The sequence below is a fragment of the Mya arenaria genome, chromosome 3 (genome assembly GCF_026914265.1).
Source record: "Mya arenaria isolate MELC-2E11 chromosome 3, ASM2691426v1".
In the NCBI taxonomy this organism is placed as follows: Eukaryota; Metazoa; Mollusca; class Bivalvia; order Myida; family Myidae; genus Mya; species Mya arenaria.
The window spans coordinates 57,869,477-57,887,583 of NC_069124.1; the positions used below are offsets into that span (position 1 = coordinate 57,869,477).

The following is an 18,107-nucleotide window of genomic DNA, read 5'->3' on the forward strand; positions in this document are numbered from 1 at the left end:
TGAGAGCGGACTTAAAAATAAAAACAGTAAATAGTATGAAATTGTTATTATATTGCTATTTATTGTTTTTTAAAGCAAGTAGTTCAATTGGTTCAGTTCCAAGATTCTAACAACTTACAATGTGAATGTAGGTTTTTGTTAACAGATGTCAAATCACTTATAAACTGAGGTTGGCAATTTATCATGCCTAAAGTTTGGCCAGATCAAGGATAAATATTTGGCTACCAAGTGTGAGATCAATCAGAATTTCATAAGTTCACTAATATTGACCTATTAAAGAAGATATGACCTGATAGTTTACAAGCCCTTCCGATCTCATAAACCCATTAATATGCATTTATTGCAATAATTTTATCATTGGGAAACCTTCAAAATTGAACCTAGTCTCACCTGTGAATTGACTTAGGCTTTTCTTGTATCATTATTTTATATTTTAGGTATTATCATATGTACCATATTATGTGAACTGAATCGATGAATATTTGAGGTTAGGCAGGATTGAAAATCACCCAAAACTTCTGATTTGATATTCAACAGTGGCATCAAATACTGAACACAAGTCATTTTATAGTTTCTACAGAAGTATCTGAGGCCCGGACTGCAGGGCAGCAATGTCAGTCTTCATTATGAAGATCAGACTATCATGTTATAATAGTATTTTAAGTTTCAACCCAAGTATAAGAGGCCATGCATTGCAATGCAACAATTTTATTGTTTTCATTTTGAAAATGGACTGTCATGTTATATTATAGTAAGTTTAAACCCAGGTAACATCATATTAGGTCATTGCATTTAAGCAGCAATTTCATTGTTGTCATTTTGAAGACCATGCAGAATGTTGTGTTCGAGTGCATTAGGCAGCAATGTCATTGACCAGCATACAGGTATGCATGAATGAAAGTCTTTCAGAGACATGAAGAATTGATTTAGTTTTGTTCTTTCCTAAATCTTGGAAAAGTATTTTGCTGGTTGGATTATTGATTGATGTTAATTGCCAGCATTAAGTTAAGAGAACAAAAGTAAGTTTACAAAAAAAAAAATCTTGCAAGTTTAACTTTCGTGTCAAAAGATATGGGTTATTCATTTTACTGGAACATTAAAACTAATCATTTCTCACAGGAAAGAGCAATAATTTTATGGCATTTTTGAAAATAATCTAAATCTAATGTTAAGAAAATGGCATTACAAACCTGTATATTGGTGATAAGTATCAAATTCTAAATGAAGTTGGAAATCATTGTTTTTACCCTTAAACTGCATTATGAGCTCCTTTCAGAGTGTCTTTATAATATAAATATAAAAGCTTGGCCTTCTTAAATTGTGATGTTAAAAAAAATGAGTTGTAAAAACTTGCCAGAAAAAACGTCAAATTAACTTATGTTTTATGAACAGGTTCAGAAAGTGTATAAAAAATTGTTTGTCATGATGATGTAAGATGCCATGTTATCCTCATGAAAACGATTTAACATGCAATATTTATTGCATGAAGTATTAATTAAAATACTGGTTGCATGGCATCCTGTCTTTATGTCTGTTTTCTTTAATTGAAATATATAGTTTGTGAATTGATTGTGTTTATATTTTTGCATAATCAGTTGGAATGCAGCTGATGATAGTCATCGGATCTCAAGAAATGAAGGTTACTAATTACCTCTTTGTCTAATTAGAATTTCCTAGACTAAGTCCTGTAATATCCCGTATAAGCACCTAGCTATTAGCATATAATCTGTATTCAGAGAAAATTAGCTATTTTTTCAAGCTAGATTCAATAAAATACAGCTCAATATAACACGATAAAGTATAAGCAAACTGGTAGTTTTCTCGGAAAATTGCTCTCTGTCCTATAAATGAGCTATTTTCTAGTCCTGAGTTCTTAATATGTGACTTCTGTATCCTGAGTGTTTTGCATAATTGTATACTTAATAAGGAAATTTGCAATCTATGACTTTTTGTTCTATATTTGGTAAAAAAGATGTCAAAATCTTTGACTTACCTCATTAAATGTCTCATTTATACCAATTTATGCAGAACAAGCCATTTCACAACAATAAATCCTCAGCATTATATTGGCTGACCACAAAAGCTTCATCGGTCATCAATGAAAAAGAAGATCCAGGTTTTTACAATACAGTAACTTGACCATAAAAATGCTACTGTATGATGTCAATCACCAATACACTGGGCTTGAGTTTCTACTACTACTAGCCTTGGCAGCCATCGATTTTTCATCGCTTGTCTGTTATTTAGCAAGACTCTTTTGACCAAATATGGAATGAAATAGTGATATTGGTTAATATCTTCCAAATAGTCTTTTGTATGATTATTTGTTTATGTTTAGGCAAAAAACATCATAATATTTCTATGTAGGCCTATCCCGTATACATGCGCTAAAGGGTTATCAAGGAGTTATTTTAACTAAGCAGTTTTGGAGTTAAATGGGTTTATTTATTAAACTTGTTGGCTGAAAATTGCTATGGTTTTACTGTTTATTGTGAATAATATATATTTTTTAATATATTAATAATAATAAGCTTTTGAAAACTGGCTCTTAGTAAAATCAAGCTCAAATTTTCTTTCAAACAGAGATTATAATAAATGCCATTTATTGCATAATATCTAATTGGTGTTCTTTAGCATATACTATTAATGCACTAGTATAATTCACTTCCAATTGGCTATGCAAAGTGCAAAAGAGCTTCCCTGTAGACAAGACTTGATGTTTGAATTCAACCAAAAGTGAAGAGGTTAAAGATTTGGGCTGTATAGTGGATGTGGCAAGACTTGGAGATTGTGCGGTTGCTGTAACCAGTACAGAGCGATGCGTAGGTGCATTATCATGCAACAGTATTGCACTAATGGTATTATGGTGTTCAATGACACCAGAGAGAACATGATCCCTATTAAATATTCCTCAGATGCTATAGTATGATACCTATTAAATATTCCTCAGATGCTATAGTATGATACCTATTAAATATTCCTCAGATGCTATTGTATGATACCTATTAAATATTCCTCAGATGCTATAATGTGGCTTCTAGAAATCATTGACGCCCATTATTTTCACCCACCCTCAATATTTTATTTTCTTGAGCTGGCGGATCACAAAAAAAGTTAAGTCATGTTTCTTCACCAATGACAATCTCTCTTCTAAGCTGCAAAGAGACTGAAATGTCTTTGAATTTAAAGAGCAATGCAGACACCTTTTCAACAGGTGCCAGCTTCTGTTTTGGGGTACAAGTGTGGTACCAACTTGCACTAACCAGTGTACGTGCAATTTTTCTTTAAGACCAATTATGTATAACTGACAATGTAAACGCTGGTATGTCTCCAATCTCTTTTACATTAATTTGGGCATCTTGCAGCACTATGTATCTGTTCCCAGTATCTTTGTCAGAGACTGCCAAAATATGGCCAGCCAGTCCACAACTTATCTTTAAGGCCCTTTCTATCGTCCTTGAGCAAGGAAAGCAACAGTACAATATTGAATAGCCTTAATTGTACTCATACACATTACCATGATCTGTTTTAGTTACTAACACACTTTTATCTTGTAAGCCCTATATCTAACAATACACTATTTTCTCTTCTCCTATATTTTCACCGGATTCAGACATATTTCTTTCAGATTGAAATGGTATGTTGTCTTTAAAATTGCATTGAAATACCTTGGTGTGTGGAAAACATGTAGAATTTGGATAGTTTTAAAGGAAAATAGATACCCTTTCAAGTGGTATGCTAAAACATATAATTGTACTTGCATGAGGAAACTGTGATTTTGCAGCTATGTTGCCTCTATAACTATACTTAAACGCTTCTCATATTTAGATAATGAAGCAAATAACAGTTATTTATAATCATATTATAACATGCTTTTCATATTTGTCATCCATTAAATGATTGCATCTGCTAGATGCTATTTAATCACGGTGCCCCATAACTGGTTTCCCCACTTATTGTAACAATGTAATGACATTTCCAGGAATGTGAAAAGTTCAAGGTCACAACCCAAATATGAAGATTCCAGAGATCCCTAAATATCCCCAGTATTGATTTGCAGACTACCACAGGGGCTATTAACATATATCATCCCTATCGGAATCGGATCCTTGCAGTCATACATGACTCACGCCATTGATGCTGCCTTTTAAATTGTATCCTAGCAACAGATTATTTTAAAATCTTTATTAAAGAATGTCTCCAGAGGGAAACTAGATTGTCCTGTGAAGAGCCTGCTGTAATTAATTAAAGAAAAAGCTTAAGCATTCCAATGAAAGGACTTTTAAAAGAAATTGAAGCATTGCAAGTAATATCAGCATCCATACTAAAAAAAAATTAAAATGTTGAGTCTGTTTTTGATTCTCCAAATTTGACTAAGACTGTAATTTTTGCAAAATGTGTCTTTACAAAAAAAACTTAAATTTAAAGAATTGTTTTGAAAACCACAGTTCATAGTCACTGATTGTTTTGTGCAAAATAATCTCATTGTCCATCTACAGTTTCTAATTATTCCAGCCCTGTGGTGTTGACAGCATGTACATGAGTTCCATTGTCCAAGAAAACTTGCTGGCAGATGGCTGCACTCATATGGACGCTGACCAGCCATTACATTTATTGCTTCCTGCCTCCTGACGTGATTGCTTCAACTTCTTCTTAGTTGTATGACAACATTTCCAATACAGAGAGTAATCTGCTTGTCAAGTGCTATGCAAATTTGTCCTGCACTTTTTGTGTCCTTCGTTTCCAATAGCTGTTAAATTTTGATTTGTGAATGGTCATTAAAGTTTGCGAGTAGAATATTTAAAGCTATTAGTGATCAGTTTAGTAGGGCTTTAATTGTTTGTTCAGTGAGTCCGATTTAAGAGAATTTAAATGTTTTTTGACAATGAAACTAATTCTACATGTGTCAGTGTCTAACATTGAGGAACATAATCATGGTTTAAACAAGTTTAGAGATTATTTCAAGTGTTTACCCTGAGATGCTTGACACCCATTGTGATCTTGGTCAAACAAAGGCATGATAAATGTCATATGCCTGGTGACCTTATGCAAAAACAAAAACCTCCAAACTTTGTAATTTCATTTAGGTGTTGCTGATCTTTGCGAATCATCAATTCATCAGTTTTGTTATCTTTGCAAACCCTTACCATGGTAGTGTGTCATCTTTCAAGAAGAAGAAAATGTGTTTCATTGGTGTCATTGCTGTTGTTGTCAAGCAACATTTTATGCTTGACATTACTTGGAAACATTTTAAGATAGTTATTCACAATGACAATAGCAAGCTCCACCACTCTACTTGAAATAATTGTTGAGTTATGCCCCCTGAATAACTGAGGAAAGAGGCCAATATAGAGTGCTGGCACCCTCCAACAGCGCTCATGTTTTCCAGTTTTAAAATTCTTAATTCTCTCACAGATTATATTATGCACTGCAATACTTTTGCAGACTTAATTACAGTATCTTTACAGTGCTGCTTTTGGTTGCAACAACCATCTTGTTTTTCACAATCTACCCAGAACAGAATGACCTCGTCCTTCTATCTGGTTTAGACATTTTTAGACTCCCCTGAATGTTTACTTTATTTAGCTCTAGCAGACTGCTTCTATCCAAAATATGAAAAGACAACCTTCATCATTAATTTCTCATGTGTGTTTGCTAATCAGACGGCACAGTATTTACATATTTGCAGGTAGATTTTCAGTATGATTGTTTCCAAGACTTATTTTCATTTCAAATTTTTAAAGTCAATCCCTTATATTCAATGAAGGATCTAGATTTCTTTCACAGTGCTGCATTTATCATGCTTATCTTGTAATCTTTCAAGTTTATTCAGACACATTTGAGTACAAATCATTTCCATTCTAGTACAAATCATTTCCATTATGTGAGAGTTGCATTGCAATATTGTATTCATCTCCTTAACTTGGTCCATCTATTTTTATCAAAAGGTAAAGGATACATGTGTCTGATGTGTCCTTTTTTAAAGACTTTTTTTTTTTGAAGATCTCAGTCTCTGAAGTAATATGCTCATGCATTTATAAGCTTATTGTAAACCATTTGTATTGGTTTTCTCACCCTTTTATAAATATATCTATTGTGTACTTTCTTTTGCAAGCTATTGTAGGGGTATTACAAAAAAAACCCAGCTTCATTTGCTTCATGTAGTTCACAAAATTTAATGCAGTGATACCTCTTAGTGTTCAAAATTAAAGTTGTCCCATAAGATTGCAGTATTTTTAAATCTGCCATACAGTTTTTCTAGAAAATCTGCAATCAGCGGTTATTGATTTGGTAGATTTAATTGAAGGCTGGGTCAGTAGACAAAATCTTATGTGAAACACTAAGCTACTTAATGATTGTTTTTTTGTATTAGTACATGTAATTGTTTTTAACGAGTGAATGGGGATGCGACTGATGTATTTAACCATTTATTTTAGAAAATACATACTATTAACCTTTACCAAGTTTAGGGGCTGGATAGGAAAGGATAAGAAAAATATATTGCACCCAGCAATGTCTAAGGATAAGGGTTTCATCCAAGCAGTATAAGGGAGTTTTGCCCACATTTTTTATACTAAGGATAAGGGTTTCATCCAAGCAGTATAAGGGAGTTTTGCCCACATTTTTTATATGTTTTGCTCACATTTTTTATGTAATGTAGTATGTATTGCTAACCATTTATAGCAAGTTAATCCAGCCTAACATCTTATTCTTAAATCACTTTTTTATTTTAACTGCAAAAGAAAGTTCTCACATTTTGTATTTTGCAATAAAATCATTTGAGTTTTGAAGTCTGACAACAATTATGTCTTTGATAATAACTGTTGATACTTGATATGATTGTGAGTTTTTCTGATAACACAAGCTAGGAGTGATCAAATTATCATAAACCCCAGTTTTCTGTGAATAGCCAGGTGCACCTAACACCTGAAATATGTTGCCATGGTAACACAGACATAGATTCCCTAAGGACTGTTCTCAGACATAAAGTGAATGTTACAGTCATTCTAGAACATCTCCCTTATTAGCAAAACAAAGACAAATCTCATCTAATTCCATTTGCATTTACAGCCGGAGAGTGATATGAGGAGTACTGGGTGTTTGATGGTGCTAACAAGAGCTTGACCAATGTACAATTGGTGATACATGTAACTTGTTACTCTCTTTGTTTTAAATGTCACTGATTCTCTCTTTGGTAAAAATCTTACTGATTCTCTCCTTGTTCAAAGTGTCACTAATTATCTCCTTTTTGTAAGTGTCACTGTTTCTCTTCTTGTTATAAGTGTTACTAATTCTCCTTGTTATTAGTGTCACTGATTCTTTCCTTGTTGAAAAGTTTCATTGAATCTCTTCTTGTTATAAGTGTCACTGATTCTCCATAGTATTCTCTTAAAAATGTTATAAGTGTCCCTGATGCTCTCCTGAGTCACTGATTCTTTCCTTGTTATCAGTGTCACTGATTCTCTCGTTGTTAAGAGTCACTGATTCTCTCTTTGTTATAAGTGTCACTGATTCTCTCCTGAGTCACTGATTCTCTCCTTGTTATCAGTGTCACTGATTCTCTCTTTGTTAAGAGTCACTGATTATCTCTTTGTTATAAGTGTCACTGATTCTCTCTTTGTTATAAGTGTCACTGATTCTCTCTTTGTTATAAGTGTCACTGATGCTCTCCTGAGTCACTGATTCTCTCCTTGTTATCAGTGTCACTGATTCTCTCTTTGTTAAGAGTCACTGATTTTCTCCTTGTTAAGTGTCACTGATTCTCTCCTTGTTATAAGTGTCACTGATTCTCTTGTTGTTAAGAGTCACTGATTCTCTCCTTGGTATAAGTGTCGCTGATTCTCTCCTTGTTAAGTGTCACTGATTCTCTCTTTGTTATAAGTGTCACTGATTTTCTCCTTGTTAAGTGTCACTGATTCTCTCCTTGTTATATTAAGTGTCACTGCTTCTCTCCTTGTTATTATAAGTGTCACTGATTCTCTGTAATGTACTTAGTCACTCATTTTATCACTTTTTGTGTGTTGTTTTGATTATGGCTTGTCTGTTTTTTAAAGAAGAATTATTTTTAAGGTATTATCATAGCTCTGAGTAAAACATTGGCCATACAAAAAACATTTATGATCAGTGTAAATGTCTTAGCATGTCACTAACATTTCTTATGTTCACTTTGACAATAGGCACATGTGTAGCAAGTCTCAAGTTATTTTTTTTAACTTATTCCTTTTGATTACCGAGAAAAAGGGACATGCTTTAATATATATGGTGTGGTGGTCTCCTAATGGCAATATAATGGTATACATTTGCAAAGGATAAAATTTTGATAAAGTTCTTAAAATATGTTTGTACGAGTTTTCGAGCAATGTTAATTCAGATCTGATTTCATCTTCATCTTTCAAAATGTTTTTTCTATGTGGTCCCTGCTTCCTAAGATGGCTTGATGCAGTGGGAGGTATTGCTACCATCAGTCATCCTTTAAGGCGATCGATGATGTCACATCGTAGTTCTTGTAAAATGGAAATCATGTTTTTAACTACAGGAGGACCCAAGTTTCTGTGTAAATGTAGACATATCTCATGAAATTGATCGGCCATTTGTCCTTCATGAACTTTTCATGAACTATTTCATGAACTCCATGAACCTTTAGTTCATGAACTTCATGAATAAATTGGCCATTTTTCCTTCATAAACTTTTCATTAGAAAGTTCATGAACCTTTAGTTCATGAACTTCATGAATAAATCGGCCATTTGTCCTTCATGAACATTTCATGAAATATTTCATGAATAATTCATAAACTTCATGAACCTTTTTCGCCGGGGTACTGGCTTTAGTACCATAATGTCACGGTGATATAACTGTATTTCATAGGATAATGGAACTCAAACTTAGCATGATCGTTGCCATTAAAAATATTGATTAGAACTTGTTGAAAAAGAAATTTTTACCCTTTTGCTGTTGGTTTCCTGCTATGAAGAATTGGCTTGATTATTTACAAATAATTTAAGTGACAACAGGAACTTTTGCCCTTGACTTCTGTAATGTTCAAAGCGGATGAATGATGTATTGATTTCATTAGAAACAAGCCAGCCAACTACTGTATAGATTGCATTCTGAGGTCAGACTGATTTCATTATAGAATGACCATAATCTTACTTCATGGCCATAATAAGCCTGCCTGTGTCTGGGAATATAATACAAACTTGAGACCTAAAAGGCTTTTCATCTAGATATTCAACTAGAAATTCTCTTGTCTGCAGTCAGACTGATACTTAATTTTATTTGAAAGACTTATACAGTAATTCTCAATAAGAAGGTGCAATTAGTGTCGCCAGCGGTTTTGGGCGCGATTTATCAGATTCCAGAATCGTTAGTGTATGCATATAATGTGCTTAATGTTTGTTAAGAACATGTGCAAAGAAAATTATTTGAAGCTTTAAAGTAAGTGAAAAAAAATGATTTCATATGTGCTTAAAATGACATGTTTGTTACTGTCGCCAGAGCAAAAGGCTCAACGTTCCTACATATTAACTTCATATTATTAAAACACATAAGGAAATAAAGTGTTTATTCTCATATAATACATTAACACAACCACTTTGCTCGTTTAAATTACGTCAGTGCGCCAGGACTAAAGTCAAATGCTGCCCTTTAAATGTAGAAAAAAACAATGTCGCCGAATTTACTGACATGTTCATTACTATAAATTAATAAGGTTAAATGATTACTATAAATTAATAAGGTTAAATGATCCTCAGGTAATCTATTACAGATTTACACTTTTCACATATTTCACTTTATCAAACATCGTTCAAATCATAAGCAACATATCAGTTATTTAGCGAAAAAAGTGTTTGTTACATGTTGTTTTGCACAATGCTGACTGAAGAATTCCATATCAAACTGACATGTTTGTTTGAAGAAGATATGGAAGTAGAAATATCCTTTATGGAAAGGAAAAAAGGTTTGTTCCAGTGGCCCAGCCGTCCTGACATTATCTGGATAAAATGTTCAGATATCATCACAACATTAAATGAACCAGTTCCAACCGGAAAGACAAAGAGGCTATTCAAACTTTCCTATGAAGAAAAAATGGATGTTGACCAACTTTTTAATGAACAAAGTGAAAAGTAAAACTTAACATGTGTTACAGAACGGAAATGTTCGTTACGACAATGTGACTATGTGCAATGAAATCATTTATAATTGTTTACTTGAACAGTTTGCCTTTATTAACAATTACAGACAAGTGCAATGTTTGAGCAATACTCTAAGGAACACTGTATATAGTGTTGGTTTGCATGAATTACATATTGCATATTACCATGGAAACGGTAAGGGACATATCAATGTATAGTTGGAACCATATTATGTCATATATGACATATTTGATTTAAATAAGTTATCAATTAAGTTAGTTTAATGTTGTTTTTCTTGTAGGGACTGTAAGCTGTTTTAATATATCCTCTCATGTTTGAATAATCTTCAATATAGACAGAAATAGGGACTGTTATAGAAGATAGAAGCATTTATGTTGGATGTTCGAATTTGCATTTAGTATTATCAACTGATAAAGTAATTCAAAATCATGGTATTAAAGCTTTGTGAACTAACCAAATGTATTTAAATATGTTGTATTCCTGTTTCATAAGCGTTGTTTAATTGTTTTCCGCAATGTTCAATTAACACATTTTACGAAATGTTCGTTACTTTTTGCCTTATGTTAAAAAGCTTTATAAACCAAACGTTGAACCATTGGTTTCACAGTTACAGGCCAACCACTCATTTATGTTACATTTGTATTTTTTCTCGCGAATGTAGTGAGATATATAGAGTTAAGTTTCAAACTTTCAACATTTAGATAATTAAAATCCTTTTCACATTTTACAACAGAAACGACGTTGTATTTAGCTGCAAGTTTGAGGCTTCCAATTTTTGAAAATAATGCCTTATTTCAATTACATTTTATGTCAAACATACGCTCAAGGCATTATCTGCTTAAAGACTATGTTTTAGCTTGTATTTAACCGTAACAAATCAAATTTAAACGTATTTTAAAAAAGAGAATGTCATGTAACGAACATTCTATAATGAAATATTGATTATCATGGTCACTATTTTCCGATCCTTAAATTGATGTAACACAATGTTGTCTTGATGTGTTTATTGTTATTTTCTTGTTGACAAAGGTTCAAAGTTATAAATTCTTGATATAATAAAATTATAAGAACATATTTGAAATTTAGTTATTTGCCCCACTGATTTGCACCTGCTTATTGAGAATTACTGATTATGCTTATCTGTTTTTGACCTCCATTTTGTTGAAAATGTTAAATTAGCAAAATGAATATGGTTGCTGCATTTCATTAAGTAAAAAAAATCCCCATGGTTAATTAAAAAAAATGCACAACGTGTAGAACTGTAGATGTGCCGTAATGTTAAAATACTAAGGATTTCATTTGACTTCAATGTCAAAGGGTGTCACTGTGTAGCAATGCTTAGCGTCTGTGTGGCACTGTTCCCCTGAGGTTGTCTGAGACATAATTTAGTTCAGAAAAACATAATGTAAAGGTACTTTTCATCTAATAGACATACCAGTAATAGACAAACATCACAACATTCTTCGGGGAAAGGTTTCCTTAAAAAGCTATCTGGAAGAAGCCCCTTGAAGTATATTCCATTAGCAGAGCTATTTGCGTCCCATATATCACTTGACATGATGGAAATTGTGACGCAAATTAACAACTAAAGCTTCTTCCATGACCTCTTATTACTCAAAATATTTTTTTTGGTCTGAAATGAGGATGCTGTCTCCCTTCAAAAGAGTGATTGCATTTCTACTTGTGAGTTTTCACTTTATATTTATTTGAATTGGCCAAAATGGCATTAGGGGAGGCTTCAGTTTGGATATTCAAAATCAAAAGTGTTAAAAGAAAACCGTATTCTAGGGAAGTCATACTTATTTGGCTTGTGTTTGATTTTGATGCCCAGTTGATAATCGAGTTTGAATGTTGGGATGAAAGTAATAAACAGTCATGTTTATTGAAACAATATGTGTTTTACAATTTCAAAATTGGCCCAACAAATTGAATGACTTAACACTAAATTAATAAAAAATGAATATAGCCCATGTTGGGCACCCATTGATGATTTTTGATTATATTCCATATTCTTGCCATCACTTTAATTATGCTCATCAGACTGTTTGGCAATCAATGGATAAGTCCGTGTGTTCTCGTTGTTGAATATTTGCCCTGACTTGAGATTTAAACTATGAGATTTATTCTATATGGAACTGAAACTGAAACGAAACCCTGTCAGTTTTATGCAACTTTATATATAGAACTGTGTGGCCTCTGATGCCGATAATAATTGTTTCTTGACCATTTCAGACACAAGGTGAATTGAACCCCCTGAAGCAGACTGACCACAGTATCATGTGTGATACAGACTAGACAATCATGGTTGAAATTATTCCATTTCAGACATTGGCAGTGCTAAACCCTCTGAAGCAGACAGACCACACTATCATGCAGGATACAGACCTTGCCGGACCCCTTGTGTTTTGTCTTGCATTCGGAGGATTTCTTATGCTGGTATTTTTATAACCCTCTGAAACATCTTCATAGCAGTTGTACCAATATGAGATTATGAAGTCAAGAAATGCCACAGCATGGCAAGCAAGGGGAACAACTACTACTATCACTGTCTGAGAATATGGTTGCCTTCTTGCCCTTTGAGAAATATTGAAAATGATCAGGATGTGTAACTCATTTCCTTACATGTTTTTCATGTGCTGATTAGAGTTGTTGCCCTTGTAATCCATTCCAGTAAGCTCCATTTTAGGTACCTATATATCTATGTTTTTGGCAAAATAGTGCTTGGCAAGTTTTCCTTCTAAAACCTGATGTCGATAACAGATATTTTTTATGTCTATCAGCTGTATTAAAATATTAATCATATTTCAGTTTGGCAAACTACATTTGTCTACATATTTATGGTAACAGCTATGTTGTGTGTCTGGTGATGTATTCCCTTGTGAACTTGATTTTGATTACAGATATTTCTGGAGGCTATAAAAAAATAAATCACTTAATACTTTTCAGTCTGGCAAACTACATTTCGGCTACATATATGGTATTGGCGTGGTTGGGTGCCTGGCAATGTATGCCCTCCTGAACCTGATGTCTATGACTGGGGTATCTAGCGGCTGTATCATCTCTGTTCTCGGATACTGTCTCCTCCCCATGGTCATCCTCTCATTCTCCTCCATAGTGTTTTCGCTACAGTGAGTACATGTATAGGAAAGTTTTTTTTAGCTCATTTAAGCACAAATTCATCAAAGTGCTCCATTGTCCACCTTGATCCATAGCAACCAGTGATTTTTTTAAGGTAAAAGTACCTTAACAACAACCTTCATCCATAGCAACAAGTGATTTTCTAAACAACCAATAAGTATCTTAGTAACTACATATTTCCATAGTAACCATTTACTTCCGTTTCAACCAATGACTTCCTTGCCATCCATTGACTACCTTAGCAACCAATCACTTCCTAAGCTACGACCAACTACTTTAACCACCACTTACTTCTTAGCAACCAATTTTCCTTAGCAACCAATTTTTTCCTTAGCAAACGATCATTCTCTTAGCAATCACTGTCTTCCTTTGACTTCTTTGACAACCATCGACTTCCATAGCAAAATTCAACATTGATTGCTATCAACTATCAACATTGTCCATGGAAACAACCAGCAGACAATGTTTTGAATTTCCTAGAAATACTAATGATTTCGCTTTATGTGGACAAACCTCCTTATCAAAAATCAAATTACTCAACGACCGCTTACTTCCTTAACAAACAGCAACATCCTTCATAACCCCTGACTAGTTGATCATTTTAATCAATTAAGCAATAAAGGGCCAAAATTCTTGTTCAAATTATGATGAAAATGTTGTCTAACAAAGGTATTGAACTTGTTATCATACATATTGAAACATTATTTCAGAAGATTGAAAGAATAATATGTTTTTACTTGAGGATTAAGAGAAGATATTTTACTAGCTCTCAATGAGAATACAAAAGTTGAAGACAGTTATCATATCATGGTCAAGCATGGTTTTAATCTTATATGTGTCAATCTCACAATAAAGATATCAACTATGCCTGCTGTCAAGCCCTGCTGTAGACAACAATGTTTCTAAACCATTCCTCTCAACCTCTCTTTAACAGGTCTTTACCAACTTATACCAACTTTGTAAATAGTGATGTAGAGCAGCGTATCAGTCTCAATGCTGTTTGTATCAGCCCTTGATATGCGTGTTCATCATAAACATATATTCTAACATGTATCTAAATATTTCTGTACAGGGGTTTACTTGGGATCATTTTGACATCGGTGACGGTGATGTGGTGCAGCGTATCAGCCTCAAAGTTGTTCGTATCGGCCCTTGAGATGCACCAGCAACAGCTCCTCGTTGCCTACCCTTGCTGCCTTGTCTACGCCGTCTTCGCTCTTCTTACTGTGTTTTAGAGACCTTTTATGTTTAATCATTATAATTATGGAATAAGGCTATACTACAATACTTAAGCTTTGTGAACAATAATAAGCTGTACAACACTGACAGAGCCAGAAATGGTGTAAAGATCAAGGAGATAACTTAAGGTGTTGTTACTGATTATCTCTCTCCTTGTCAAACTGATTCTTACAATATATGGTCAGTACAATTGAGTATTAATTGACTTAATTATAATGTTTTTTAGAGGTCAAGTCGTGTTTCAAGAAAAATTTTGGGTGCAAAGGCAAGTCCAAGTCTGTTTTTTTTAGTCCTTTACTCAAAAATATATGCGACATGCCTGAAATATTTTGAAATTGTGCTACGGGTTAGTTTTCAATCATAAAAGTGGTTATTTTCAAATATTGTACCAACATTACAGACATTTTGCATTTTTTGTTTTGAACTTTGGTCAAATTTCTCTCTTACTGTCAATTTATCAAAAGTTTATATGTTAAGTATTCATTTTTTTCATTTCAGCTTGATTGTTTTTTTGTTTTTTTTTGCATAGTGGTTTATTAAATCCATGTTACGTAAACAAAATAACAAAGTGTCAAACATTTCGAAGAAAAAAACAAAAGTACAAGTCACATATACTCCTAAAGTGGGGTTTGGCCTTTAATCTCATGACCTGAGTCATGAGCTTCAGCTTGGTAGTTAGGAATGGCTGAAATTAAAAGATTTGTTTATTCTTATACACTTTATAAGTGATTTTAACTTAAGCTTTTAACCTTGAAGTTTAATCTGTTGTATTAAAATATTCCTTTTTCCAACAGTGAATAAATTTCTTTGAAATAGGATATTATGACGATTTTAAGCAATAGGTTACTCATTTTATATGTAAATTAGATCTGCAAAAGTAGATAAACTGTTACATTTGCATGTTTGTGCCAAAGTTGTATTTATTTATGATTGGGCTTAAGTAGATTTTCAGTCTGAAAATGCTTGCTATTAAGAATACAAGTCTGCGCATGTTAAATGCTGCTGTTTCGAATCATTGTGTCATGATATATGAGCCGCTTACAGCAATTGTGATTAACTTCAGTTTAGCACCACAAAATAATTATTGTAAATTGTGGAAAAACAAGAGTGTTAATAATTGCAGATTGGTCAAATGGAAGACTGTTTATTAGTGCAGATTGGTACATTACATGACTTTTCTTTTTAACTTTATCTTTGTATGAAGTGCATCAAAAACAATTTTTCAACACAAATTTATAATTTGATGAATTTTTGCATTCTGAAATTGTCCTTTGTTTATAAATGTTTTTAAGGTGTCAGCGATGTTTTTTCAAAATGCCTTTACTCTTCAGAACATTATTGTTACATATCAGAGCAAAACTCTATTTGAAAGTACATGTTCAAGTGATTTAACAGCACAGTAGTCATTTAATGCTGTTTAAGTTTCAATAAAAAGGAAACACATCTTCATTTTATTTCTGTTCATTTATATAAAATAACGTTATAATATATCAGTCTGCATGCAAATGCAAAACAATATCGAAATCGAAAGTATCATGCAAGTATGTTTACATTATCATGACAATAATTTCTGACCAATAAAATGTACAGAACTCAACATAACTCTTTTTTCATGCTTTTCCATGACATATGCAGTTTTATCACTGAAATAACAACAGTGAAAATATAAATTTTTCTCTGCAAACTAAGGAGTGAAAATATCAACTGTAAGAACTACTTTTACAATCCATTGTAGTTACGGTACTTCTCCTTTTGAACCAGAAAATGTTGGCAAAAAAATAATATGACATATTATATCCTCTATCTATTTTACTTCGAGATATTACTTAAACTTTTAGGTGGCAATATTCTGCAATAAATATAAAAACATATTTGATTTGCTTGGAGGACAAACTAATCTAAATTATTCAGCGATATATTCTTATTCCAAGACCATTAAAGAAAAAAAAAAGCAGTTAAAAAAAGTACTTTTATCATTCACAACTCCTCCCATTATTGAATTGCAACGTTGATCATAACTGATATTGGCATAATTGTAGCAAGTCCTATCTTTTCTAAATATTCTTCATACCAAATTAATAGGAAGTGCAAACAAATGTTCTCACAATACTTGCCACAGCAAATAAGTATGGATATGATTTTGTAGTTCAAGCGAAGTCTGACAGAAGTTTTGTCTGATAATGCCCAGTTTTCTAAGATAAGCTAGATGCACTCTAACACCTAAAAACTGCTCTCATGACAATACAAACACATGTAGAATCACCAAGGATTTGACTCCGATACAAAGCTGATACATGTAACAATAATTCTGAGAAATCGCCCTAATTGGCAACACAAAGACAAATCCTATCTAATTCCATTTGCATTCTAAGTAATAGCCTGAGGGTGTATATTCCCTAGAGTAACAAAAAGGATTACTGGGCATTTTACGGTGTTATTAACAAGAGCTACCAATGTACAATTTGTGAGAACTTGTTTCTCTCGTGATTATGCAATTTGTCATTCATTGATTTATTTTGTGTATTTGCTGGTCTGTTTTTTTGTTGACCCTGCTGTCACAATTGCAGTTCTGTCCATGTGCGTGCTTGTGTCAGTGTGTTCTTAAGTGCTTGAACTGAAACTTGTCCGGGCTGCGCATATATCTTGGCCATGCATTTTAGGTTTTTAAACGAAAAAACTTGCCATGAAATTTCATCATTAACATAATGTCACTGTGATGCAACAGTATTTCATAGGGTTATCAAACTCAAGTTTAGCATGAACATTGACAGTATATATCATGCCGTCAACATTTATGATGCAACGCCATTCATCCTGGATTGGTCACGTGGTTACCCCATTTTTGTTTATATTGGGTCACTGAATTATATTATAACAAAATGGCATCTATTTTCCACTTCCAATAGTAAATTAGGGAAAATAAAAAAAATGGCAAAAAAAGCACTGAATTAATTTTGGTGAATTTGTGTCATATCAGGAACCACATTTAATATACTAAAAGTATAGAACACATGGTGCAAATTGTGGTTTTGGGGGTATTTTTTTTTTTAAATAAACATGAGAATTACTGGAATTTGTCGATACCTGTGTCTAATTTTGTAATAAAATTATTAGAATTACTGTATTTAATTGACATTTTATAACAGTATAATACAACTTAAGTATAGAAACATCAGGTGTTTTTTATTAAATATGATTTTTTGGAAAAATGTTTGAAAAATTAAATCAAAATAAGGATTTCAGGAATTTGACAATAACTGTCAAATTTTGCAATAAAAATACAGTATTAAGTAGATGTTATATTACAGTATAATATAACTTTAGTATAGAAACTACGTATTTTGTGAAGTATATATGTTCTGAGTAAAATGTTTGAAAAATTTAATGAAAAAAAGACTTTCTGGAATTTGACAATAACTTTTGCAAAAAAATTACCACAACTACTATATTAGATAGAATTCATATGACCGAGATCCCTAAAGTTAGAAAATTTGTATTTTGAATATTGTGATTTTTTGGGGGGAAAAAACTTTAAAAAAATGGAATTTTTGGTATCAGTCTGAGTCAATATCTT

General features: G+C 32.8%; 1 protein-coding gene across 2 annotated transcripts in view; it reads left to right on the plus strand.

Moving 5' to 3' along the window:
• Positions 1–16,148, plus strand: part of LOC128226482 (protein YIPF5-like) — an 81,208-nt gene extending 65,060 nt beyond the window's left edge. For both annotated transcript variants that reach the window (XM_052936371.1, XM_052936372.1), the window contains exons 5-7: positions 12,482–12,592; positions 13,103–13,284; positions 14,367–16,148. In XM_052936371.1, coding sequence (XP_052792331.1) covers positions 12,482–12,592; positions 13,103–13,284; positions 14,367–14,529 — 456 coding nt within the window. In that variant the 3' untranslated portion in view covers positions 14,530–16,148. The remainder of the gene's footprint in view (positions 1–12,481; positions 12,593–13,102; positions 13,285–14,366) is intronic.
• Positions 16,149–18,107: the final 1,959 nt, after the last annotated feature.